The sequence below is a fragment of the Micropterus salmoides genome, unplaced genomic scaffold, assembly GCF_014851395.1.
Source record: "Micropterus salmoides isolate LMB-PRFRI ecotype aquatic unplaced genomic scaffold, ASM1485139v1 Ms_hic_scaffold_7, whole genome shotgun sequence".
Classification (NCBI taxonomy): domain Eukaryota; kingdom Metazoa; phylum Chordata; class Actinopteri; order Centrarchiformes; family Centrarchidae; genus Micropterus; species Micropterus salmoides.
Window position 1 is genome coordinate 37,250,837 of NW_024044459.1, and position 25,935 is coordinate 37,276,771.

The following is a 25,935-nucleotide window of genomic DNA, read 5'->3' on the forward strand; positions in this document are numbered from 1 at the left end:
GCTGTGTGAAAAGTCAGAGGATCACCAAAGTTATTATAGTTCATCCTGAGAGGAACATGAAGGTCTGAACCACATTTCATCACAAACCATCCAACAGCTGCTGAGATGTTTCAGTCTGGAGCAAAGTGAAGGACAGAGAGATGTTTGCATCCACGGCTGCATGCTGATAAAAAGATAAAGACACATGATGTGTCTCAAACTCTGTCATGTTCTATATACATTGAATACAGTTTTTCTGTTTCTTCCTGTTTCACCACCGTCCACCATTTGACCATTTGATTTCATGTTTTCTAGCTGTGAGCAGCTCTTCAGATATTTTCTCTGCACTGATGAAAAGTGGATTTAATCTGCGTACTGACATCTGTAATGATCCATCATCTCGTCACTTTTCTCAGAGCTGCTCAGCTATTAAATTAATCTACAACTAGTTTGATAATCAGTTAATCTGTTTGAGTCATTTTTTAAGAAGAAAAATCCTCTGATTTCAGCTTCTTGAATGTGAATATTTCCTGGTTTCTTTGCTCCTCTGCGACAGGATATATTTGGATTGTGGACAAAACAACAAACTTGTGGATGTCCTCTTGGGCTCTGGGAAACACTGATTGACATTTTTAGACATTTTATAGACCAACTAACTAATCGATTAATCAGGAAAAGAATCGACAATAAAGATAATCGTTAGCTGCAGCCCTATTTTCCAGTGTGAACACAGTACAGACTGAAAGCCTCCAGAGTTCAAGTGGTTTAGACACAGATGGGTGTTTGTGTACTCACAGCAATCAGTTCAGTCTCGACCCCAGAGACCACACGAGGCTGCTGGGTAACATCCTGCACCTCCTCCTCCTTCTCTAACTCCTTCAGCTCACAGGAAACAACATCTCACCTCCTCGTCTCTGTTCTAAAACACATTCACCTCTTCATCTCCCTGTTTCCCTCTTTCTCTTCCCTCCGTTATAAACTTCTCCTCCTCTCTTCCTCTCTCCCTGTCTTTGAATCAACACAGGAAATCTTTCTCCCTGCCAATCAGCACACAGCTGCAGAGTGAGAGGGAATCTTTTGTCCAATAGGAGTGAAGTAAAGCTGGGAAAGCCCCGCCCCTTAGAGGGGGAATCCATTGGGGAGGGGTAAGAGGTTCTTAAAGAGACAACAACCTGTTGCTGCTGTTGTTTTTGCTGCCGCTCTGAATGTGAACAACAATCACAAGTGAACTCCAGATAATCAGAGTATGCAGTGATTTATTCCTGTCAGGATCTGAGAGCCTCTGAAACTCAGTTTAGACTCTAACTAGCTGCTGCTGCCTGACATACTGACCCACTGGAAGATTTAAAGAGAAAACCTTGTAATTTTTACTGCCCTGCACATATATTTGAGCAGTACTGAACATGAAGAGGGAGGAAGAACCAGATTCTGTTTACCACACAAGGTTTTGTTACTCATTACATATCTTTAGCAAAGTGCTCTCTGCTGTACAGGGGAATTAGCTCAAATGGTAGTGCGCTCGATGCCAGTTTTCTACAGAAGTCTTTTAACTAGATCTGGGCAATGATCAACATTTTTTTATCGCATTATTGAATTCTAAAGCAGTGTATTAATTAATTTAATGTACTGCTATATACTCAAAAGTGCAATAACATGTGGTTTGTAAACTCTTTAAACAAATAAGGTGTTTTTTACCAGCAGTATTACCTTTTTACACAGTAGCAATAAAATATTTATTATAAATTTCACCTTAAACATTAATGTAATCAAATCAAATATTAAAACAAAGCTACTTTCCACTGCCAGGCCATTACCTTTTATCTAGCTTGTTAAAACAAGTTACTATCAGATTCCAGTTTTCTTGTTGTTTTTTCTGAACAGCTATCAGCAGGTATCTTTTATCAGGGAGCAGCATAAACACTATGTTCAGTAGGGTTGGGGGGTGGGGGGGTGGGGGGGTGGTTGTGTAGCAGTCGTCTTATGTGTATGTGTTCACTCGGACAGACTTCACTCGGTTAAAAACTTGAAATGACGTTGCGCGTTCGCGGTGGATATTTTACAAGCACGGACCAGGTAACGTGAAACCAGCATTGAACACACAGGATGCAGATGTTGTTTTCGGTTGTTTGATAAGCTGCGTCATCAACAAGCAAGCGGCTCACCTGCTGCTGTCATAACAGGTCACGGGTGGAAAACTACAGAAAAAAGATGGCAGTGTAGTCTGCTGAAGCCTCCCTCCGCTGCTTGTTTGGTGTTTGATTTTCAGGCTGATCAACATCCCATCATTATGACTTTCAACATAATAATAATAATAATAGTAAAAACTGCATTAACGTGCGATAAAATAATTGTCGGCGTTAATAAATTAATGCGTTGACGTGATAATAACGTGTTAACATGCCCAGCCCTACTTTTAATCCTTAATCCTAGTCTCTGTGGCTTATAAAAAAGCGAAGTATAACATAACTACTAAGTGCCTGCCTTCTCTCGCCCTTTTCTTCAAAGGAGTAGAAGCGCCGCTTTGACATCCCCCCTCCCTATGGATTTATATTCCTTAGTTTCTGACCTTTCAAAGGAGACCATTATGCATCTACGCCAAATGGTTGAGGATATATTTCTGATTCACATTCACGCTTGCTTAGCATGTGAGAGGTAGCAGATCGATGCCCACATTCTCCAGGAGACTTTTGATTACTGCGGTAATGTGGCCCACGCTAAATGTTTCAACGCAACTGCTGCCAACCAGACAGCTGCCTCCACAGAGTCTCAGTGTTATAAAGGATAGTGTCACCTATAGATTTCATTCTGAGCTGAGGATGATTCCACGATGGTTGGAGATAACTGTCTGTACATTGCTGACAGACTGATCATAAAAGCGGTCATGTTAAGGTTCAAGGCATGGAGGGGGCAGGGAGGGGGTGGGGTAGGTGTTTGTTCCTTGCAAAGGGGAATTAGCTCAAATGGAATAGCACTCACTCAGCATGGGAGCAATATCGGACAAAAACCTGCATTCTCCGGGAGACTTTGGGTTCCTCTGTGTTCGTGATCAGCGACACAGATATTTGAGTTAAAGACCACTTCTTTTCAGCTGAATAGAGAACAACATGGAGACAGCTGGTATTCAGTAAGTGAGACGGTGCAGTTGAGTGGAGGGAGAGATACAAACTGACCTTTGGAAGCAGAGTTAGAGACTCTGCTGTAGTGTTCTTGTTTAGCATGTGAGAGCCAGCTGCATTCTCCAGGCTGTTTCATATTTCAGTTTGTCTAAATATGTTGTTGAATCAGCAGAGAATTTACACCAAAGAAAGGGTTAAGAGTCTCGTGGAGAATGCGGGCATCGATCCTGCTACCTCACGCATGCTAAGCTAGTGCTTTACCATCTGAGCTAATTCCTCTACATGTTAAAGGCTCCACCAGAGAGCTTTGTTCTGAATTGTAAAGTGAAGAGCGAGGAAGGAGAAACAGATGCAGTTTACCACAAAAAGTTTTTGATTTTCAACACACTGATTTTCAATTAACTGCTCTTTGATGCTAAAGGGGAATTAGCTCAAATGGTAGAGCGCTCGCTTAGCATGCAAGAGGTAGCGGGATTCTCCAAGAGACTTTCAATTCTTGACTCGACTCGGTTTAACCGTCCTCCATTTTCCATTGCAGATAGTACCCCTCGATGTAGCTGTTCGTTTCTCATAACAACTGCTGCGATGTAATGTTCAATGCGACACACACACCAGTGCTTTTCTTGATTTAAGTTAAAATGTTTCAGCATTACTCACAACGTAAAGACAGATAAGCGGTATGTTTTCAAAGAAAAGGGTAAGAGAGGGTTAAAAGTCTCCTGGAGAATGCGGGCATCGATCCCGCTACCTCTCGCATGCTAAGCGAGCGCTCTACCATTTGAGCTAATTCCCCTGCACATCAAAAGGGGCTCCACCAGAGAGCTGTGTTCTGAATTGTAAGTGGATTTAGTGATGAAATAACGTATGAAAATTGTAAAATATAAAACTTTCTGCTTTGTTTTTTATGTCACGTTAGTATCGCCTCAGCTCGCTTGGAGCCTCGACGGAGGTGATGCGGAAAAAAAGTACCTGGTAGCAGGTACAAGCTTTCCACAGTGGAAAACCAAAAAAAGGGGAGTCGAGCTGTTACCATTTGGTGGAAAAGGGGCTTAAGTTAAAGTACAAGCTCCATGAAGTCAAAGTGCATCCTGCATCCAAAGATTTACTCAAGTATTTTCATCAACGAGATTGACCTTACTGAAAAACAGTCAGAAACATTTGAGCTCATCTGCCTTCTGAAACACAAACTTTCCAGGAAAGCCACATTCACAGTCTGCAGGAGGGAGAGACTGATGGTCAGGACACAGCTCTCTGGTGGAGTCTCCTTTAACCCAAAGGAGAACTAGCTCAAACGGTAGACTGCTTGCTTAGCATCGGAGAGGTAGTGGGCTCGATGCCTGCACTTGCCAGGAAGCTTTTAACCCTTCTCTGACCTGTAATCTGAGATTTACAAACATGCTTTCTGTGTTCTGGTTTCATATTTTAAATAGTGAGCTGATAGAGATGTTGTGTGGTGTCAAGGCTCTGTGGTTAATAAACGAGCTAAGTATTATTTGTCTATATTCTGGTTCTGTACCCAGTGAATGTAAATGCTCCATATTCGTATAGCGACCACTCAAAGCACTGTTACACTACATCGCATTCACCATTGACACACTTACAAACAGAAACTAACATTCACACACTGGTGGAACAGCCACCAGGGGGAATTTGGGGTTCAGTATCTTGCCCAAGGACAGTTTGACATGGAGCTTGGAGGAGCTCGGGATTGAAGCGCCGATTAACCAGCAACTCGCTCTACCTCCTGAGCCACAGCCTGCCCCACAAATTGCAGAGTTGATGGTCACTGATCTTCATCAGAGACGAAAGGGTTAAAAGTCTATGTACACGTCTTGCAGTACTGATCACACGAACACATGCTGAGACAGTGGAGAGAAGAAAATATCTAAAAATTGAGCTGCACCTATAGGCAGTTTTCCTGGTTGATTCTGATTTTGACTGTAGAAAGATCTTGATAAGCATCCCCACTTAGCACTGCCTATTCTTCATGGGGTCCATTCAATTCTATTATAAAACATTAACTAAATTTTTCATTTCCAGCAGCTTACAGGACCTTCTCAAAACTCAAACACATCTCAAAATATAAAGTGCTCCAGGTCAGGCAGCTGGACTGAGCTCTGTACAAATAAAATCCAACTGAAAATAAACTGTAGTATACCACAGCTCGGTGTTTCTGGGCCACTGTGCTCCTCCATCAAACGCTTCCTGGCTCTGCCATCCCTACACATGCAGCACTGTCAGTCCCTGTTCTCATCTGTGACACCATGATGGTGGAACGAGCTACCACACTCCATCAGATCAGGGGCGTCCCTCTCTAACTTCAAGAGGCTCCTGAAAACTCTGCAGAGAACACTTCCTCTAATAATCTTCTATCTCCTTAAAAGTTTCTTTTATTAACTGCACTATTTTGTTAACTTTTTATTTCTTCCCCAAGGTATTTACCCCATTGATGCTGTACATGCTATTAGCGCTTGCGAGTACTTATTGCTTTTAGTAGTATGTATTGTCAGTTGTAGATCTCGTTCTGTATTGATGCTTTGTTGATGTCTGTATGTTGTTCCTCAAATGTAAGTCGCTTTGGATAAAAGCCAAATGAGTACATGTAAATGTAAATGAGTGACAATATAACTCGTGGGGTGGGGGGTATATTTGTATATTTAATTAAAACAGAATATGTGACCTTATTTCTAGTAGATTACTTCTTAGTACTTCTCCACCTTATTTTAGTGTTTCCTCAGAAATCTGACTCACTACCTCACTTTTCTGAAATGAAGTCGGCACCAACAGGTGGGTTCACTGTTGCTTTACCTTCGCTTGTAAAATATCCAGAATATACAGAAACACTAAACAGCTGATCCACTCACATGTTGTGGGTCTGCGGTGTCCAGCATCAGAAGTTGTGTCTCCAGCTCTTCCGTCTCTCTCTCTGTCTTCCTGCACTCCTCTGTCTGTCTGTCCATCTGACTTTGTGTCTCGTCAGCTTTATCTCTCAGCTGCTCCAGGACAGACAGTTTACTGAGGAGATGACACAGCGCCTCCTGCTGAGGTGATAAAAATGTTGATAAACTCATTACTGTGTGCTCAAAGCAATAAGGTTTAATGAGCAGTAGACAGTGTTTTTCTGCCCCTGGTCTTTTTGTATCAGGCTGTATACAGTATATGCTACCCTACATTATTACAGGAGGTTGTTTGGACTTAGCCTACAGGCACACTACTGCTACTATTATTAAAACAAAATTGATGTCCGTCTATATTAAAACAACTGAAAATGCAAAGTGGCCGTTCAGATACACTGGGCATGTGCGTACTGGTGTAAACAGAAAGCATATTGTCTACTCAGCAGCTGCAGAAGATACGGCTAAATCAGAAAGTTCTACTACAGACGAGCGAAGAACAGCGATGGTGAAGAACCACAGCAGATATTTCTTTGACCGATGAGGTGGAACGTTTACTGAAAGTAATACGGGAGGACAAAGAGACTGTGGTAGCGAAAAACAGACTGGGAGTTGCAATTACGGTGACAAGCATAGTACAAGTGTATAAGTCTTTTTTATCAAAAACACTAAAACTGTCAGTAGCATCGTGTTTCTGCTCTGCATGACTGATAAGAGCCAATCAGAGAGCCAATCAGAGTGCCAAACGTGAACGTCATTGTTTTCACCTGTTTGCACTAACACGCTACGGAGATGTTTTAGGTGTTCGGATTCACCAAGTCTGCGTTTTAAAATGAAAACATACTAGTGTGCATGTAGCCTTACAGAAGCCTAAAAAGAATACCAGCAGACACTACTCAGGGCTGAAAGTAGGGACGTGACTTATGTTTTTTAGATTAAAAAATTATTTAGATTCTCTTAGGAGTATTTTAAATCCAGTACTGATTTACAGCCATGTTTACAAGCGTACACTCTTCTTATGCGCTGACTTCATCGACCCATTGGCGCAAATCTTGGCGTATTACCACCACCTGTGGATCAGTGGAGTAGTATTGCATGTGTGTCTGTTACCTGTCTGTGTGTGTAGGATTCCTCAGGTACTGGCTGTTCTGCTACTGGCTGCTCTTCTGTCTGATGGCTCTTAGCTAAACTCACACAAACAAAAAAAAATCAGAATATATGACAGCAGGACTAGCATCATTTTATGTACTATCGAAACTACAGAAAAAAATCGAAGGGCGTTAGTTCAAATGGAAGAGCCAACACTTATCATGAAAGAGGATCTGAATTGATGGCTGAATTTAAGTCCAATGAAATCATGAAAACAAACATCAAATGTTATTGATTCATTTTGATGAAATTCATTATCCAAAGAGAAGGCAGACCAAAGGACTCCTGGAGCGCTCTGCTATTTGAGCAAATTATAACTCTTACAAACTCTGTTGTTACATTCTATGTCACATGACATTTCAATAAAACATCAAATGTTTCATTGATTACAAGTGTACTAAGGAGTATGGTTGCACAACTTTCTATCATTTCCCTGTTTTCTGTATTCCACAGAGCTTGAGTGAAGGAAAAGGAATTCACTATGGCATATGAAACAATCCTGGGAGGTTACCGGGAAATTCTCCAGGAAAAGACACAAGACAAAACAGTGAAGAACCACCCACTGGTTGTCTTCAGGCAGTTCTCGGTTGAGCTGGTGCAAAAAGCCTCATTGTGGTCTTGGTCCACATCATGTCCGCTGATCAGAAACACAACCAGACCCAAGGACTCCTGGAGAATGCGGGCGTCGATCCCACTACCTCTCGCATGCTAAGCGAGCGCTCTACCATTTGAGCTAATTCCCCTGTGCCAGGTGCAGGCACCTCACTCGTCCCGTCTGCCTCCCCTCCATGCCACGCCGTTCCAAAACTAGACAAAACCAACTGTAAGTGGCCTTAATTCGACTTTCACTGCAAAAACAGGCCACCAGCAGACGAGGTGGCCGAGTGGTTAAGGCGATGGTCCTCTTATGAGCATAGTCAACTATAAACATCACCTGCCTTGTTCTCCATATTAAGTTCAATAATATAACAGCAAATGTTTCAATGATCACAATTATTCTGCATTCCACACAGAATGAGCAACAAAAAAGTTGTCGTGGCCGAGTGGTTAAGGCGATGGACTAGAAATCCATTGGGGTCTCCCCGCGCAGGTTCGAATCCTGCCGACAACGAGATCTTCTTTACACAACTCATTCATTTCTATGACAATGAATGTGATGTGATGCGATGGACTGCTAATCCATTGTGCTCTGCACGCGTGGGTTAGAATTCCATCCTCGTCGCGGGATTGTTTACTTTAGTCTGCCATGTCACAAATATACCTGGCTCCTTTGGAACGAGGAGGTCAGTTTGTCCACAGAAACGTTCTCGTCGGTACACTGCCGCATGCACTGAGTACAAGCTCAAGTCTTCACACATTCCGTTCAACAAAACACCTGTACTGCAGATAGATTCCGCCATCTCTCGCAAGCTAAGCTTGCCACTTTGCATGTGCATATCATATCGCCACGTAAATTGCCTGTTCCTCTGATCACAAACAGAAGAACCCCAAACTCTCCTGAAGAAAGCGAGCTACCTCAAGCATGCTGAGCGAACGCTCTGCTATTTTGAGCTATTTACCCTGTGCAAGGAGCAAGCACCTATCTCGTGGGTTCGCCCTCCCATCCAAGCCTTGCCATGGCATCGGACATTCCAGGCCTATATAAAAAGAAACGTAAAGCGACCCGGCTCGGACCTTTACTCTAAAAAACGGGCATCGACAGAAGAGGTGGCCGTCTTAAGGACTCCCTGCTAAAAGCAAGAGAGCTCCCTTCTGCACCTGTGGAACATGAACATAGAGTCATGGAGTTCCAGGAGCCACAAAAACGGGAGGGTGAGTAGGAGATTTACGCCTGTGTCACAACTGGCGTGGCACTGTCCTCCTGAGTCCAACGGATGGGCTGGTTCTTTGGCCCATCCCTATTCCAACAGGGTCTTCTGCCACCAGCCCCATGTCCTCCCTGGTCCTCTTATGAGCATAGTCAACTATAAACATCACCTGCCTGGTCCTCCTATGAGCAGAGTCAAATGCAATCATCACCTGCCTGCTCCTCGACTGACTACAAAAAACACGTATTGGACTGTCCAACGCAGAACATTACTGGTGTTACAACATATTAAGTTCAATAAAATAACATCAAATGTTTCAGTGATCACAGCCCTCACCCTCCCCTCCAAGCCTTGCCATTGCATCGGACATTCCAGGCCTATGTAAAAGAAACGTAAAGCGACCCGGCTCGGACCTTTACTCTAAAAAACGGGCATCGACAAACAGGTGGCCGTCTTAAGGACTCCCTGCTAAAAGCAAGAGAGCTCCCTACTTCACCTGTGGAACATGAACATGGAGTCATGGAGTTCCAGGAGCCACAAAATCGGGAGGGTGAGTAGGAGATTTACGCCTGCGCCACAGTGTCACAACTGGCGTGGCACTGTCCTCCTGAGTCCAACGGATGGGCTGGTTCTTTGGCCCATCCCTATTCCAACAGGGTCTTCTGCCACCAGCCCCATGTCCTCCCTGGTCCTCTTATGAGCATAGTCAACTATAAACATCACCTGCCTGGTCCTCCTATGAGCAGAGTCAAATACAATCATCACCTGCCTGCTCCTCGACTGACTACAGAAAACATGGAGTTCCAGGAGCCACAAAATCGGGAGGGTGAGTAGGAGATTTACGCCTGTGTCACAACTGGCGTGGCACTGTCCTCCTGAGTCCAACGGATGGGCTGGTTCTTTGGCCCATCCCTATTCCAACAGGGTCTTCTGCCACCAGCCCCATGTCCTCCCTGGTCCTCTTATGAGCATAGTCAACTATAAACATCACCTGCCTTGTTCTCCATATTAAGTTCAATAATATAACAGCAAATGTTTCAATGATCACAATTATTCTGCATTCCACACAGAATGAGCAACAAAAAAGTTGTCGTGGCCGAGTGGTTAAGGCGATGGACTAGAAATCCATTGGGGTCTCCCCGCGCAGGTTCGAATCCTGCTGACAACGAGATCTTCTTTACACAACTCATTCATTTCTCTGACAATGAATGTGCCCTTCCCCTCCCCTCCAAGCCTTGCCATTGCAGCGGACGTTCAAAGCCTCTTTAAGACACCCAGTAAAGCAACCTGGCTTTGACTTTAACTGTAAAAGTCTCTTTTGTTACATTCTATGTCACATGACATTTCAATAAAACATCAAATGTTTCATTGATTACAAGTGTACTAAGGAGTATGGTTACACTACTTTCTATCATTTCCCTGTTTTCTGTATTCCACAGAGCTTGAGTGAAGGAAAAGGAATTCAATACTTTGGAGGCATATGTAACAATCCTGGGAGGTTACCGGGAAATTCTCCAGGAAAAGACACAAGACAAAACAGTGAAGAACCACCCACTGGTTGTCTTCAGGCAGTTCTCGGTTGAGCTGGTGCAAAAAGCCTCATTGTGGTCTTGGTCCACATCATGTCCGCTGATCAGAAACACAACCAGACCCAAGGACTCCTGGAGAATGCGGGCGTCGATCCCACTACCTCTCGCATGCTAAGCGAGCGCTCTACCATTTGAGCTAATTCCCCTGTGCCAGGTGCAGGCACCTCACTCGTCCCGTCTGCCTCCCCTCCATGCCACGCCGTTCCAAAACTAGACAAAACCAACTGTAAGTGGCCTTAATTCGACTTTCACTGCAAAAACAGGCCACCAGCAGACGAGGTGGCCGAGTGGTTAAGGCGATGGTCCTCTTATGAGCATAGTCAACTATAAACATCACCTGCCTTGTTCTCCATATTAAGTTCAATAATATAACAGCAAATGTTTCAATGATCACAATTATTCTGCATTCCACACAGAATGAGCAACAAAAAAGTTGTCGTGGCCGAGTGGTTAAGGCGATGGACTAGAAATCCATTGGGGTCTCCCCGCGCAGGTTCGAATCCTGCCGACAACGAGATCTTCTTTACACAACTCATTCATTTCTATGACAATGAATGTGATGTGATGCGATGGACTGCTAATCCATTGTGCTCTGCACGCGTGGGTTAGAATTCCATCCTCGTCGCGGGATTGTTTACTTTAGTCTGCCATGTCACAAATATACCTGGCTCCTTTGGAACGAGGAGGTCAGTTTGTCCACAGAAACGTTCTCGTCGGTACACTGCCGCATGCACTGAGTACAAGCTCAAGTCTTCACACATTCCGTTCAACAAAACACCTGTACTGCAGATAGATTCCGCCATCTCTCGCAAGCTAAGCTTGCCACTTTGCATGTGCATATCATATCGCCACGTAAATTGCCTGTTCCTCTGATCACAAACAGAAGAACCCCAAACTCTCCTGAAGAAAGCGAGCTACCTCAAGCATGCTGAGCGAACGCTCTGCTATTTTGAGCTATTTACCCTGTGCAAGGAGCAAGCACCTATCTCGTGGGTTCGCCCTCCCATCCAAGCCTTGCCATGGCATCGGACATTCCAGGCCTATAAAAAGAAACGTAAAGCGACCCGGCTCGGACCTTTACTCTAAAAAACGGGCATCGACAGAAGAGGTGGCCGTCTTAAGGACTCCCTGCTAAAAGCAAGAGAGCTCCCTTCTGCACCTGTGGAACATGAACATAGAGTCATGGAGTTCCAGGAGCCACAAAAACGGGAGGGTGAGTAGGAGATTTACGCCTGTGTCACAACTGGCGTGGCACTGTCCTCCTGAGTCCAACGGATGGGCTGGTTCTTTGGCCCATCCCTATTCCAACAGGGTCTTCTGCCACCAGCCCCATGTCCTCCCTGGTCCTCTTATGAGCATAGTCAACTATAAACATCACCTGCCTGGTCCTCCTATGAGCAGAGTCAAATGCAATCATCACCTGCCTGCTCCTCGACTAAACAATCCCAAAAAACACGTATTGGACTGTCCAACGCAGAACATTACTGGTGTTACAACATATTAAGTTCAATAAAATAACATCAAATGTTTCAGTGATCACAGCCCTCACCCTCCCCTCCAAGCCTTGCCATTGCATCGGACATTCCAGGCCTATGTAAAAAGAAACGTAAAGCGACCCGGCTCGGACCTTTACTCTAAAAAACGGGCATCGACAAAACAGGTGGCCGTCTTAAGGACTCCCTGCTAAAAGCAAGAGAGCTCCCTACTTCACCTGTGGAACATGAACATGGAGTCATGGAGTTCCAGGAGCCACAAAATCGGGAGGGTGAGTAGGAGATTTACGCCTGCGCCACAGTGTCACAACTGGCGTGGCACTGTCCTCCTGAGTCCAACGGATGGGCTGGTTCTTTGGCCCATCCCTATTCCAACAGGGTCTTCTGCCACCAGCCCCATGTCCTCCCTGGTCCTCTTATGAGCATAGTCAACTATAAACATCACCTGCCTGGTCCTCCTATGAGCAGAGTCAAATACAATCATCACCTGCCTGCTCCTCGACTGACTCCAGAAAACATGGAGTTCCAGGAGCCACAAAAACGGGAGGGTGAGTAGGAGATTTACGCCTGTGTCACAACTGGCGTGGCACTGTCCTCCTGAGTCCAACGGATGGGCTGATTCTTTGGCCCATCCCTATTCCAACAGGGTCTTCTGCCACCAGCCCCTTGTCCTCCCTGGTCCTCTTATGAGCATAGTCAACTATAAACATCACCTGCCTGGTCCTCCTATGAGAAGAGTCAAATGCAATCATCACCTGCCTGCTCCTCGACTGACTACAAAAACACGTATTGGACTGTCCAACGCAGAACATTACTGGTGTTACAACATATTAAGTTCAATAAAATAACATCAAATGTTTCAGTGATCACAGCCCTCACCCTCCCCTCCAAGCCTTGCCATTGCATCGGACATTCCAGGCCTATGTAAAAAGAAACGTAAAGCGACCCGGCTCGGACCTTTACTCTAAAAAACGGGCATCGACAGAAGAGGTGGCCGTCTTAAGGACTCCCTGCTAAAAGCAAGAGAGCTCCCTACTTCACCTGTGGAACATGAACATGGAGTCATGGAGTTCCAGGAGCCACAAAATCGGGAGGGTGAGTAGGAGATTTACGCCTGCGCCACAGTGTCACAACTGGCGTGGCACTGTCCTCCTGAGTCCAACGGATGGGCTGGTTCTTTGGCCCATCCCTATTCCAACAGGGTCTTCTGCCACCAGCCCCATGTCCTCCCTGGTCCTCTTATGAGCATAGTCAACTACAAACATCACCTGCCTGGTCCTCCTATGAGCAGAGTCAAATACAATCATCACCTGCCTGCTCCTCGACTGACTCCAGAAAACATGGAGTTCCAGGAGCCACAAAAACGGGAGGGTGAGTAGGAGATTTACGCCTGTGTCACAACTGGCGTGGCACTGTCCTCCTGAGTCCAACGGATGGGCTGATTCTTTGGCCCATCCCTATTCCAACAGGGTCTTCTGCCACCAGCCCCTTGTCCTCCCTGGTCCTCTTATGAGCATAGTCAACTATAAACATCACCTGCCTGGTCCTCCTATGAGCAGAGTCAAATGCAATCATCACCTGCCTGCTCCTCGACTGACTACAAAAAACACGTATTGGACTGTCCAACGCAGAACATTACTGGTGTTACAACATATTAAGTTCAATAAAATAACATCAAATGTTTCAGTGATCACAGCCCTCACCCTCCCCTCCAAGCCTTGCCATTGCATCGGACATTCCAGGCCTATGTAAAAAGAAACGTAAAGCGACCCGGCTCGGACCTTTACTCTAAAAAACGGGCATCGACAGAAGAGGTGGCCGTCTTAAGGACTCCCTGCTAAAAGCAAGAGAGCTCCCTACTTCACCTGTGGAACATGAACATGGAGTCATGGAGTTCCAGGAGCCACAAAATCGGGAGGGTGAGTAGGAGATTTACGCCTGCGCCACAGTGTCACAACTGGCGTGGCACTGTCCTCCTGAGTCCAACGGATGGGCTGGTTCTTTGGCCCATCCCTATTCCAACAGGGTCTTCTGCCACCAGCCCCATGTCCTCCCTGGTCCTCTTATGAGCATAGTCAACTATAAACATCACCTGCCTGGTCCTCCTATGAGCAGAGTCAAATACAATCATCACCTGCCTGCTCCTCGACTGACTACAGAAAACATGGAGTTCCAGGAGCCACAAAATCGGGAGGGTGAGTAGGAGATTTACGCCTGTGTCACAACTGGCATGGCACTGTCCTCCTGAGTCCAACGGATGGGCTGGTTCTTTGGCCCATCCCTATTCCAACAGGGTCTTCTGCCACCAGCCCCATGTCCTCCCTGGTCCTCTTATGAGCATAGTCAACTATAAACATCACCTGCCTTGTTCTCCATATTAAGTTCAATAATATAACAGCAAATGTTTCAATGATCACAATTATTCTGCATTCCACACAGAATGAGCAACAAAAAAGTTGTCGTGGCCGAGTGGTTAAGGCGATGGACTAGAAATCCATTGGGGTCTCCCCGCGCAGGTTCGAATCCTGCCGACAACGAGATCTTCTTTACACAACTCATTCATTTCTCTGACAATGAATGTGCCCTTCCCCTCCCCTCCAAGCCTTGCCATTGCAGCGGACGTTCAAAGCCTCTTTAAGACACCCAGTAAAGCAACCTGGCTTTGACTTTAACTGTAAAAGTCTCTTTTGTTACATTCTATGTCACATGACATTTCAATAAAACATCAAATGTTTCATTGATTACAAGTGTACTAAGGAGTATGGTTACACTACTTTCTATCATTTCCCTGTTTTCTGTATTCCACAGAGCTTGAGTGAAGGAAAAGGAATTCAATACTTTGCAGGCATATGTAACAATCCTGGGAGGTGACCGGGAAATTCTCCAGGAAAAGACACAAGACAAAACAGTGAAGAACCACCCACTGGTTGTCTTCAGGCAGTTCTCGGTTGAGCTGGTGCAAAAAGCCTCATTGTGGTCTTGGTCCACATCATGTCCGCTGATCAGAAACACAACCAGACCCAAGGACTCCTGGAGAATGCGGGCGTCGATCCCACTACCTCTCGCATGCTAAGCGAGCGCTCTACCATTTGAGCTTAATTCGACTTTCACTGCAAAAACAGGCCACCAGCAGACGAGGTGGCCGAGTGGTTAAGGCGATGGACTGCTAATCCATTGTGCTCTGCACGCGTGGGTTAGAATTCCATCCTCGTCGCGGGATTGTTTACTTTAGTCTGCCATGTCACAAATATACCTGGCTCCTTTGGAACGAGGAGGTCAGTTTGTCCACAGAAACGTTCTCGTCGGTACACTGCCGCATGCACTGAGTACAAGCTCAAGTCTTCACACATTCCGTTCAACAAAACACCTGTACTGCAGATAGATTCCGCCATCTCTCGCAAGCTAAGTTTGCCACTTTGCATGTGCATATCATATCGCCACGTAAATTGCCTGTTCCTCTGATCACAAACAGAAGAACCCCAAACTCTCCTGAAGAAAGCGAGCTACCTCAAGCATGCTGAGCGAACGCTCTGCTATTTTGAGCTATTTACCCTGTGCAAGGAGCAAGCACCTATCTCGTGGGTTCGCCCTCCCATCCAAGCCTTGCCATGGCATCGGACATTCCAGGCCTATATAAAAAGAAACGTAAAGCGACCCGGCTCGGACCTTTACTCTAAAAAAAGGGCATCGACAGAAGAGGTGGCCGTCTTAAGGACTCCCTGCTAAAAGCAAGAGAGCTCCCTTCTGCACCTGTGGAACATGAACATGGAGTCATGGAGTTCCAGGAGCCACAAAATCGGGAGGGTGAGTAGGAGATTTACGCCTGCGCCACAGTGTCACAACTGGCGTGGCACTGTCCTCCTGAGTCCAACGGATGGGCTGGTTCTTTGGCCCATCCCTATTCCAACAGGGTCTTCTGCCACCAGCCCCATGTCCTCCCTGGTCCTCTTATGAGCATAGTCAACTATAAACATCACCTGCCTGGTCCTCCTATGAGCAGAGTCAAATACAATCATCACCTGCCTGCTCCTCGACTGACTCCAGAAAACATGGAGTTCCAGGAGCCACAAAAACGGGAGGGTGAGTAGGAGATTTACGCCTGTGTCACAACTGGCGTGGCACTGTCCTCCTGAGTCCAACGGATGGGCTGATTCTTTGGCCCATCCCTATTCCAACAGGGTCTTCTGCCACCAGCCCCTTGTCCTCCCTGGTCCTCTTATGAGCATAGTCAACTATAAACATCACCTGCCTGGTCCTCCTATGAGCAGAGTCAAATGCAATCATCACCTGCCTGCTCCTCGACTGACTACAAAAAACACGTATTGGACTGTCCAACGCAGAACATTACTGGTGTTACAACATATTAAGTTCAATAAAATAACATCAAATGTTTCAGTGATCACAGCCCTCACCCTCCCCTCCAAGCCTTGCCATTGCATCGGACATTCCAGGCCTATGTAAAAAGAAACGTAAAGCGACCCGGCTCGGACCTTTACTCTAAAAAACGGGCATCGACAGAAGAGGTGGCCGTCTTAAGGACTCCCTGCTAAAAGCAAGAGAGCTCCCTACTTCACCTGTGGAACATGAACATGGAGTCATGGAGTTCCAGGAGCCACAAAATCGGGAGGGTGAGTAGGAGATTAACGCCTGCGCCACAGTGTCACAACTGGCGTGGCACTGTCCTCCTGAGTCCAACGGATGGGCTGGTTCTTTGGCCCAGCCCTATTCCAACAGGGTCTTCTGCCACCAGCCCCATGTCCTCCCTGGTCCTCTTATGAGCATAGTCAACTATAAACATCACCTGCCTGGTCCTCCTATGAGCAGAGTCAAATACAATCATCACCTGCCTGCTCCTCGACTGACTCCAGAAAACATGGAGTTCCAGGAGCCACAAAAACGGGAGGGTGAGTAGGAGATTTACGCCTGTGTCACAACTGGCGTGGCACTGTCCTCCTGAGTCCAACGGATGGGCTGATTCTTTGGCCCATCCCTATTCCAACAGGGTCTTCTGCCACCAGCCCCTTGTCCTCCCTGGTCCTCTTATGAGCATAGTCAACTATAAACATCACCTGCCTGGTCCTCCTATGAGCAGAGTCAAATGCAATCATCACCTGCCTGCTCCTCGACTGACTACAAAAAACACGTATTGGACTGTCCAACGCAGAACATTACTGGTGTTACAACATATTAAGTTCAATAAAATAACATCAAATGTTTCAGTGATCACAGCCCTCACCCTCCCCTCCAAGCCTTGCCATTGCATCGGACATTCCAGGCCTATGTAAAAAGAAACGTAAAGCGACCCGGCTCGGACCTTTACTCTAAAAAACGGGCATCGACAGAAGAGGTGGCCGTCTTAAGGACTCCCTGCTAAAAGCAAGAGAGCTCCCTACTTCACCTGTGGAACATGAACATGGAGTCATGGAGTTCCAGGAGCCACAAAATCGGGAGGGTGAGTAGGAGATTTACGCCTGCGCCACAGTGTCACAACTGGCGTGGCACTGTCCTCCTGAGTCCAACGGATGGGCTGGTTCTTTGGCCCATCCCTATTCCAACAGGGTCTTCTGCCACCAGCCCCATGTCCTCCCTGGTCCTCTTATGAGCATAGTCAACTATAAACATCACCTGCCTGGTCCTCCTATGAGCAGAGTCAAATACAATCATCACCTGCCTGCTCCTCGACTGACTACAGAAAACATGGAGTTCCAGGAGCCACAAAATCGGGAGGGTGAGTAGGAGATTTACGCCTGTGTCACAACTGGCATGGCACTGTCCTCCTGAGTCCAACGGATGGGCTGGTTCTTTGGCCCATCCCTATTCCAACAGGGTCTTCTGCCACCAGCCCCATGTCCTCCCTGGTCCTCTTATGAGCATAGTCAACTATAAACATCACCTGCCTTGTTCTCCATATTAAGTTCAATAATATAACAGCAAATGTTTCAATGATCACAATTATTCTGCATTCCACACAAATGAGCAACAAAAAAGTTGTCGTGGCCGAGTGGTTAAGGCGATGGACTAGAAATCCATTGGGGTCTCCCCGCGCAGGTTCGAATCCTGCCGACAACGAGATCTTCTTTACACAACTCATTCATTTCTCTGACAATGAATGTGCCCTTCCCCTCCCCTCCAAGCCTTGCCATTGCAGCGGACGTTCAAAGCCTCTTTAAGACACCCAGTAAAGCAACCTGGCTTTGACTTTAACTGTAAAAGTCTCTTTTGTTACATTCTATGTCACATGACATTTCAATAAAACATCAAATGTTTCATTGATTACAAGTGTACTAAGGAGTATGGTTACACTACTTTCTATCATTTCCCTGTTTTCTGTATTCCACAGAGCTTGAGTGAAGGAAAAGGAATTCAATACTTTGCAGGCATATGTAACAATCCTGGGAGGTTACCGGGAAATTCTCCAGGAAAAGACACAAGACAAAACAGTGAAGAACCACCCACTGGTTGTCTTCAGGCAGTTCTCGGTTGAGCTGGTGCAAAAAGCCTCATTGTGGTCTTGGTCCACATCATGTCCGCTGATCAGAAACACAACCAGACCCAAGGACTCCTGGAGAATGCGGGCGTCGATCCCACTACCTCTCGCATGCTAAGCGAGCGCTCTACCATTTGAGCTTAATTCGACTTTCACTGCAAAAACAGGCCACCAGCAGACGAGGTGGCCGAGTGGTTAAGGCGATGGACTGCTAATCCATTGTGCTCTGCACGCGTGGGTTAGAATTCCATCCTCGTCGCGGGATTGTTTACTTTAGTCTGCCATGTCACAAATATACCTGGCTCCTTTGGAACGAGGAGGTCAGTTTGTCCACAGAAACGTTCTCGTCGGTACACTGCCGCATGCACTGAGTACAAGCTCAAGTCTTCACACATTCCGTTCAACAAAACACCTGTACTGCAGATAGATTCCGCCATCTCTCGCAAGCTAAGTTTGCCACTTTGCATGTGCATATCATATCGCCACGTAAATTGCCTGTTCCTCTGATCACAAACAGAAGAACCCCAAACTCTCCTGAAGAAAGCGAGCTACCTCAAGCATGCTGAGCGAACGCTCTGCTATTTTGAGCTATTTACCCTGTGCAAGGAGCAAGCACCTATCTCGTGGGTTCGCCCTCCCATCCAAGCCTTGCCATGGCATCGGACATTCCAGGCCTATATAAAAAGAAACGTAAAGCGACCCGGCTCGGACCTTTACTCTAAAAAAAAGGGCATCGACAGAAGAGGTGGCCGTCTTAAGGACTCCCTGCTAAAAGCAAGAGAGCTCCCTTCTGCACCTGTGGAACATGAACATGGAGTCATGGAGTTCCAGGAGCCACAAAATCGGGAGGGTGAGTAGGAGATTTACGCCTGCGCCACAGTGTCACAACTGGCGTGGCACTGTCCTCCTGAGTCCAACGGATGGGCTGGTTCTTTGGCCCATCCCTATTCCAACAGGGTCTTCTGCCACCAGCCCCATGTCCTCCCTGGTCCTCTTATGAGCATAGTCAACTATAAACATCACCTGCCTGGTCCTCCTATGAGCAGAGTCAAATACAATCATCACCTGCCTGCTCCTCGACTGACTCCAGAAAACATGGAGTTCCAGGAGCCACAAAAACGGGAGGGTGAGTAGGAGATTTACGCCTGTGTCACAACTGGCGTGGCACTGTCCTCCTGAGTCCAACGGATGGGCTGATTCTTTGGCCCATCCCTATTCCAACAGGGTCTTCTGCCACCAGCCCCTTGTCCTCCCTGGTCCTCTTATGAGCATAGTCAACTATAAACATCACCTGCCTGGTCCTCCTATGAGCAGAGTCAAATGCAATCATCACCTGCCTGCTCCTCGACTGACTACAAAAAACACGTATTGGACTGTCCAACGCAGAACATTACTGGTGTTACAACATATTAAGTTCAATAAAATAACATCAAATGTTTCAGTGATCACAGCCCTCACCCTCCCCTCCAAGCCTTGCCATTGCATCGGACATTCCAGGCCTATGTAAAAAGAAACGTAAAGCGACCCGGCTCGGACCTTTACTCTAAAAAAAGGGCATCGACAGAAGAGGTGGCCGTCTTAAGGACTCCCTGCTAAAAGCAAGAGAGCTCCCTTCTGCACCTGTGGAACATGAACATGGAGTCATGGAGTTCCAGGAGCCACAAAATCGGGAGGGTGAGTAGGAGATTTACGCCTGCGCCACAGTGTCACAACTGGCGTGGCACTGTCCTCCTGAGTCCAACGGATGGGCTGGTTCTTTGGCCCAGCCCTATTCCAACAGGGTCTTCTGCCACCAGCCCCATGTCCTCCCTGGTCCTCTTATGAGCATAGTCAACTATAAACATCACCTGCCTGGTCCTCCTATGAGCAGAGTCAAATACAATCATCACCTGCCTGCTCCTCGACTGACTCCAGAAAACATGGAGTTCCAGGAGCCACAAAAACGGGAGGGTGAGTAGGAGATTTACGCCTGTGTCACAACTGGCGTGGCACTGTCCTCCTGAGTCCAACGGATGGGCTGATTCTTTGGCCCATCCCTATTCCAACAGGGTCTTCTGCCACCAGCCCCTTGTCCTCCCTGGTCCTCTTATGAGCATAGTCAACTATAAACATCACCTGCCTGGTCCTCCTATGAGCAGAGTCAAATGCAATCATCACCTGCCTGCTCCTCGACTGACTACAAAAAACACGTATTGGACTGTCCAACGCAGAACATTACTGGTGTTACAACATATTAAGTTCAATAAAATAACATCAAATGTTTCAGTGATCACAGCCCTCACCCGCCCCTCCAAGCCTTGCCATTGCATCGGACATTCCAGGCCTATGTAAAAAGAAACGTAAAGCGACCCGGCTCGGACCTTTACTCTAAAAAACGGGCATCGACAGAAGAGGTGGCCGTCTTAAGGACTCCCTGCTAAAAGCAAGAGAGCTCCCTACTTCACCTGTGGAACATGAACATGGAGTCATGGAGTTCCAGGAGCCACAAAATCGGGAGGGTGAGTAGGAGATTAACGCCTGCGCCACAGTGTCACAACTGGCGTGGCACTGTCCTCCTGAGTCCAACGGATGGGCTGGTTCTTTGGCCCATCCCTATTCCAACAGGGTCTTCTGCCACCAGCCCCATGTCCTCCCTGGTCCTCTTATGAGCATAGTCAACTATAAACATCACCTGCCTGGTCCTCCTATGAGCAGAGTCAAATACAATCATCACCTGCCTGCTCCTCGACTGACTCCAGAAAACATGGAGTTCCAGGAGCCACAAAAACGGGAGGGTGAGTAGGAGATTTACGCCTGTGTCACAACTGGCGTGGCACTGTCCTCCTGAGTCCAACGGATGGGCTGATTCTTTGGCCCATCCCTATTCCAACAGGGTCTTCTGCCACCAGCCCCTTGTCCTCCCTGGTCCTCTTATGAGCATAGTCAACTATAAACATCACCTGCCTGGTCCTCCTATGAGCAGAGTCAAATGCAATCATCACCTGCCTGCTCCTCGACTGACTACAAAAAACACGTATTGGACTGTCCAACGCAGAACATTACTGGTGTTACAACATATTAAGTTCAATAAAATAACATCAAATGTTTCAGTGATCACAGCCCTCACCCTCCCCTCCAAGCCTTGCCATTGCATCGGACATTCCAGGCCTATGTAAAAAGAAACGTAAAGCGACCCGGCTCGGACCTTTACTCTAAAAAACGGGCATCGACAGAAGAGGTGGCCGTCTTAAGGACTCCCTGCTAAAAGCAAGAGAGCTCCCTACTTCACCTGTGGAACATGAACATGGAGTCATGGAGTTCCAGGAGCCACAAAATCGGGAGGGTGAGTAGGAGATTAACGCCTGCGCCACAGTGTCACAACTGGCGTGGCACTGTCCTCCTGAGTCCAACGGATGGGCTGGTTCTTTGGCCCATCCCTATTCCAACAGGGTCTTCTGCCACCAGCCCCATGTCCTCCCTGGTCCTCTTATGAGCATAGTCAACTATAAACATCACCTGCCTGGTCCTCCTATGAGCAGAGTCAAATACAATCATCACCTGCCTGCTCCTCGACTGACTACAGAAAACATGGAGTTCCAGGAGCCACAAAATCGGGAGGGTGAGTAGGAGATTTACGCCTGTGTCACAACTGGCATGGCACTGTCCTCCTGAGTCCAACGGATGGGCTGGTTCTTTGGCCCATCCCTATTCCAACAGGGTCTTCTGCCACCAGCCCCATGTCCTCCCTGGTCCTCTTATGAGCATAGTCAACTATAAACATCACCTGCCTTGTTCTCCATATTAAGTTCAATAATATAACAGCAAATGTTTCAATGATCACAATTATTCTGCATTCCACACAAACTGAACAACAAAAAAGTTGTCGTGGCCGAGTGGTTAAGGCGATGGACTAGAAATCCATTGGGGTCTCCCCGCGCATGTTCGAATCCTGCCGACAACGAGATCTTCTTTACACAACTCATTCATTTCTCTGACAATAAATGTGCCCTTCCCCTCCCCTCCAAGCCTTGCCATTGCAGCGGACGTTCAAAGCCTCTTTAAGACACCCAGTAAAGCAACCTGGCTTTGACTTTAACTGTAAAAGTCTCTTTTGTTACATTCTATGTCACATGACATTTCAATAAAACATCAAATGTTTCATTGATTACAAGTGTACTAAGGAGTATGGTTACACTACTTTCTATCATTTCCCTGTTTTCTGTATTCCACAGAGCTTGAGTGAAGGAAAAGGAATTCAATACTTTGCAGGCATATGTAACAATCCTGGGAGGTTACCGGGAAATTCTCCAGGAAAAGACACAAGACAAAACAGTGAAGAACCACCCACTGGTTGTCTTCAGGCAGTTCTCGGTTGAGCTGGTGCAAAAAGCCTCATTGTGGTCTTGGTCCACATCATGTCCGCTGATCAGAAACACAACCAGACCCAAGGACTCCTGGAGAATGCGGGCGTCGATCCCACTACCTCTCGCATGCTAAGCGAGCGCTCTACCATTTGAGCTAATTCCCCTGTGCCAGGTGCAGGCACCTCACTCGTCCCGTCTGCCTCCCCTCCATGCCACGCCGTTCCAAAACTAGACAAAACCAACTGTAAGTGGCCTTAATTCGACTTTCACTGCAAAAACAGGCCACCAGCAGACGAGGTGGCCGAGTGGTTAAGGCGATGGACTGCTAATCCATTGTGCTCTGCACGCGTGGGTTAGAATTCCATCCTCGTCGCGGGATTGTTTACTTTAGTCTGCCATGTCACAAATATACCTGGCTCCTTTGGAACGAGGAGGTCAGTTTGTCCACAGAAACGTTCTCGTCGGTACACTGCCGCATGCACTGAGTACAAGCTCAAATCTTCACACATTCCGTTCAACAAAACACCTGTACTGCAGATAGATTCCGCCATCTCTCGCAAGCTAAGCTTGCCACTTTGCATGTGCATATCATATCGCCACGTAAATTGCCTGTTCCTCTGATCACAAACAGAAGAACTCCAAACTCTCCTGAAGAAAGCGAGCTACCTCAAGCATGCTGAGCGAACGCTCTGCTATTTTGAGCTATTTACCCTGTGCAAGGAGCAAGCACCTATCTCGTGGGTTCGCCCTCCCATCCAAGCCTTGCCATGGCATCGGACATTCCAGGCCTATATAAAAAGAAACGTAAAGCGACCCGGCTCGGACCTTTACTCTAAAAAACGGGCATCGACAGAAGAGGTGGCCGTCTTAAGGACTCCCTGCTAAAAGCAAGAGAGCTCCCTTCTGCACCTGTGGAACATGAACATGGAGTCATGGAGTTCCAGGAGCCACAAAAACGGGAGGGTGAGTAGGAGATTTACGCCTGTGTCACAACTGGCGTGGCACTGTCCTCCTGAGTCCAACGGATGGGCTGGTTCTTTGGCCCATCCCTATTCCAACAGGGTCTTCTGCCACCAGCCCCATGTCCTCCCTGGTCCTCTTATGAGCATAGTCAACTATAAACATCACCTGCCTGGTCCTCCTATGAGCAGAGTCAAATACAATCATCACCTGCCTGCTCCTCGACTGACTCCAGAAAACATGGAGTTCCAGGAGCCACAAAAACGGGAGGGTGAGTAGGAGATTTACGCCTGTGTCACAACTGGCGTGGCACTGTCCTCCTGAGTCCAACGGATGGGCTGGTTCTTTGGCCCATCCCTATTCCAACAGGGTCTTCTGCCACCAGCCCCATGTCCTCCCTGGTCCTCTTATGAGCATAGTCAACTATAAACATCACCTGCCTGGTCCTCCTATGAGCAGAGTCAAATGCAATCATCACCTGCCTGCTCCTCGACTGACTACAAAAAACACGTATTGGACTGTCCAACGCAGAACATTACTGGTGTTACAACATATTAAGTTCAATAAAATAACATCAAATGTTTCAGTGATCACAGCCCTCACCCTCCCCTCCAAGCCTTGCCATTGCATCGGACATTCCAGGCCTATGTAAAAAAGAAACGTAAAGCGACCCGGCTCGGACCTTTACTCTAAAAAACGGGCATCGACAGAAGAGGTGGCCGTCTTAAGGACTCCCTGCTAAAAGCAAGAGAGCTCCCTTCTGCACCTGTGGAACATGAACATGGAGTCATGGAGTTCCAGGAGCCACAAAATCGGGAGGGTGAGTAGGAGATTTACGCCTGTGTCACAACTGGCGTGGCACTGTCCTCCTGAGTCCAACGGATGGGCTGGTTCTTTGGCCCATCCCTATTCCAACAGGGTCTTCTGCCACCAGCCCCATGTCCTCCCTGGTCCTCTTATGAGCATAGTCAACTATAAACATCACCTGCCTGGTCCTCCTATGAGCAGAGTCAAATGCAATCATCACCTGCCTGCTCCTCGACTGACTACAAAAAACACGTATTGGACTGTCCAACGCAGAACATTACTGGTGTTACAACATATTAAGTTCAATAAAATAACATCAAATGTTTCAGTGATCACAGCCCTCACCCGCCCCTCCAAGCCTTGCCATGGCATCGGACATTCCAGGCCTATATAAAAAGAAACGTAAAGCGACCCGGCTCGGACCTTTACTCTAAAAAACGGGCATCGACAGAAGAGGTGGCCGTCTTAAGGACTCCCTGCTAAAAGCAAGAGAGCTCCCTTCTGCACCTGTGGAACATGAACATGGAGTCACAAAATCGGGAGGGTGAGTAGGAGATTTACGCCTGCGCCACAGTGTCACAACTGGCGTGGCACTGTCCTCCTGAGTCCAACGGATGGGCTGGTTCTTTGGCCCATCCCTATTCCAACAGGGTCTTCTGCCACCAGCCCCATGTCTTCCCTGGTCCTCTTATGAGCATAGTCAACTATAAACATCACCTGCCTGGTCCTCCTATGAGCAGAGTCAAATACAATCATCACCTGCCTGCTCCTCGACTGACTACAAAAAACACGTATTGGACTGGCCAACGCAGAACATTACTGGTGTTACAACATATTAAGTTCAATAAAATAACATCAAATGTTTCAATGATCACAGCCCTCACAATCACAAAGCAGTGGAAGACATCGCCCAGCTGCCAGCAAAACACTGTTAGCAGAGGATGGTTTCTTTCTGTGCTCCTAAATGTTTTCACTTAGGAGCACATGTGCTCCTTGGGAAAACCCTTAGCCTAGAGCCCTGCAGTGGAGATGGTGCTGTTGAATCCATTAAATACATGACTGTCTACAACAAGGACTTCCCACTTATGTTTCACATTTGAAAAGAGGAGCAAGATGAATTTGTTACTGTCAGCTCACGTTTATTTTACATGTCCCCTCTGGTTTAATAATTTCTGATGCCCCTACTGTAACTGCACACCAGCAGCTCACAGACACAGTATATTTACCATTACTTCATTAAGGCAGAATAAGTTAAAGCTATAGCTTAACTGCTTATTAACATTAGCGCTCTGTCAGTGATAAAAAATTAT

At 46.9% G+C, this 25,935-nt stretch overlaps 2 protein-coding genes and 10 non-coding genes across 16 annotated transcripts in view; 9 read left to right on the top strand and 3 right to left on the bottom strand.

Annotated features, from left to right (window-relative positions):
- LOC119891504 (scavenger receptor cysteine-rich type 1 protein M160-like) overlaps positions 1–25,935 on the bottom strand; it is a 1,270,577-nt gene that overhangs the window by 500,507 nt on the left and 744,135 nt on the right. The gene's annotated exons all lie outside the window — the stretch shown is intronic.
- The window catches only part of cntrl (centriolin), a 91,685-nt gene that overhangs the window by 55,325 nt on the left and 10,425 nt on the right, over positions 1–25,935 (bottom strand). For all 5 annotated transcript variants that reach the window (XM_038703234.1, XM_038703236.1, XM_038703237.1 and 2 more), the window contains 2 exons: positions 7,100–7,173; positions 5,960–6,136 (listed from right to left, as the gene is read on the bottom strand). In XM_038703234.1, the coding sequence (XP_038559162.1) occupies positions 5,960–6,136; positions 7,100–7,173 (251 nt within the window). The remainder of the gene's footprint in view (positions 1–5,959; positions 6,137–7,099; positions 7,174–25,935) is intronic.
- Positions 3,816–3,888, bottom strand: trnaa-agc. The gene has a single exon. It is a non-coding gene; the product is annotated as a tRNA-Ala (tRNA).
- trnas-aga lies at positions 8,168–8,249 on the top strand. Its single transcript has one exon. It is a non-coding gene; the product is annotated as a tRNA-Ser (tRNA).
- On the top strand, positions 10,033–10,114 carry trnas-aga. The gene has a single exon. It is a non-coding gene; the product is annotated as a tRNA-Ser (tRNA).
- trnas-aga lies at positions 10,968–11,049 on the top strand. Its single transcript has one exon. It is a non-coding gene; the product is annotated as a tRNA-Ser (tRNA).
- trnas-aga lies at positions 14,484–14,565 on the top strand. The gene has a single exon. It is a non-coding gene; the product is annotated as a tRNA-Ser (tRNA).
- trnas-gcu lies at positions 15,161–15,242 on the top strand. Its single transcript has one exon. It is a non-coding gene; the product is annotated as a tRNA-Ser (tRNA).
- Positions 18,016–18,097, top strand: trnas-aga. Its single transcript has one exon. It is a non-coding gene; the product is annotated as a tRNA-Ser (tRNA).
- On the top strand, positions 18,693–18,774 carry trnas-gcu. Its single transcript has one exon. It is a non-coding gene; the product is annotated as a tRNA-Ser (tRNA).
- trnas-aga lies at positions 22,374–22,455 on the top strand. The gene has a single exon. It is a non-coding gene; the product is annotated as a tRNA-Ser (tRNA).
- Positions 23,150–23,231, top strand: trnas-gcu. The gene has a single exon. It is a non-coding gene; the product is annotated as a tRNA-Ser (tRNA).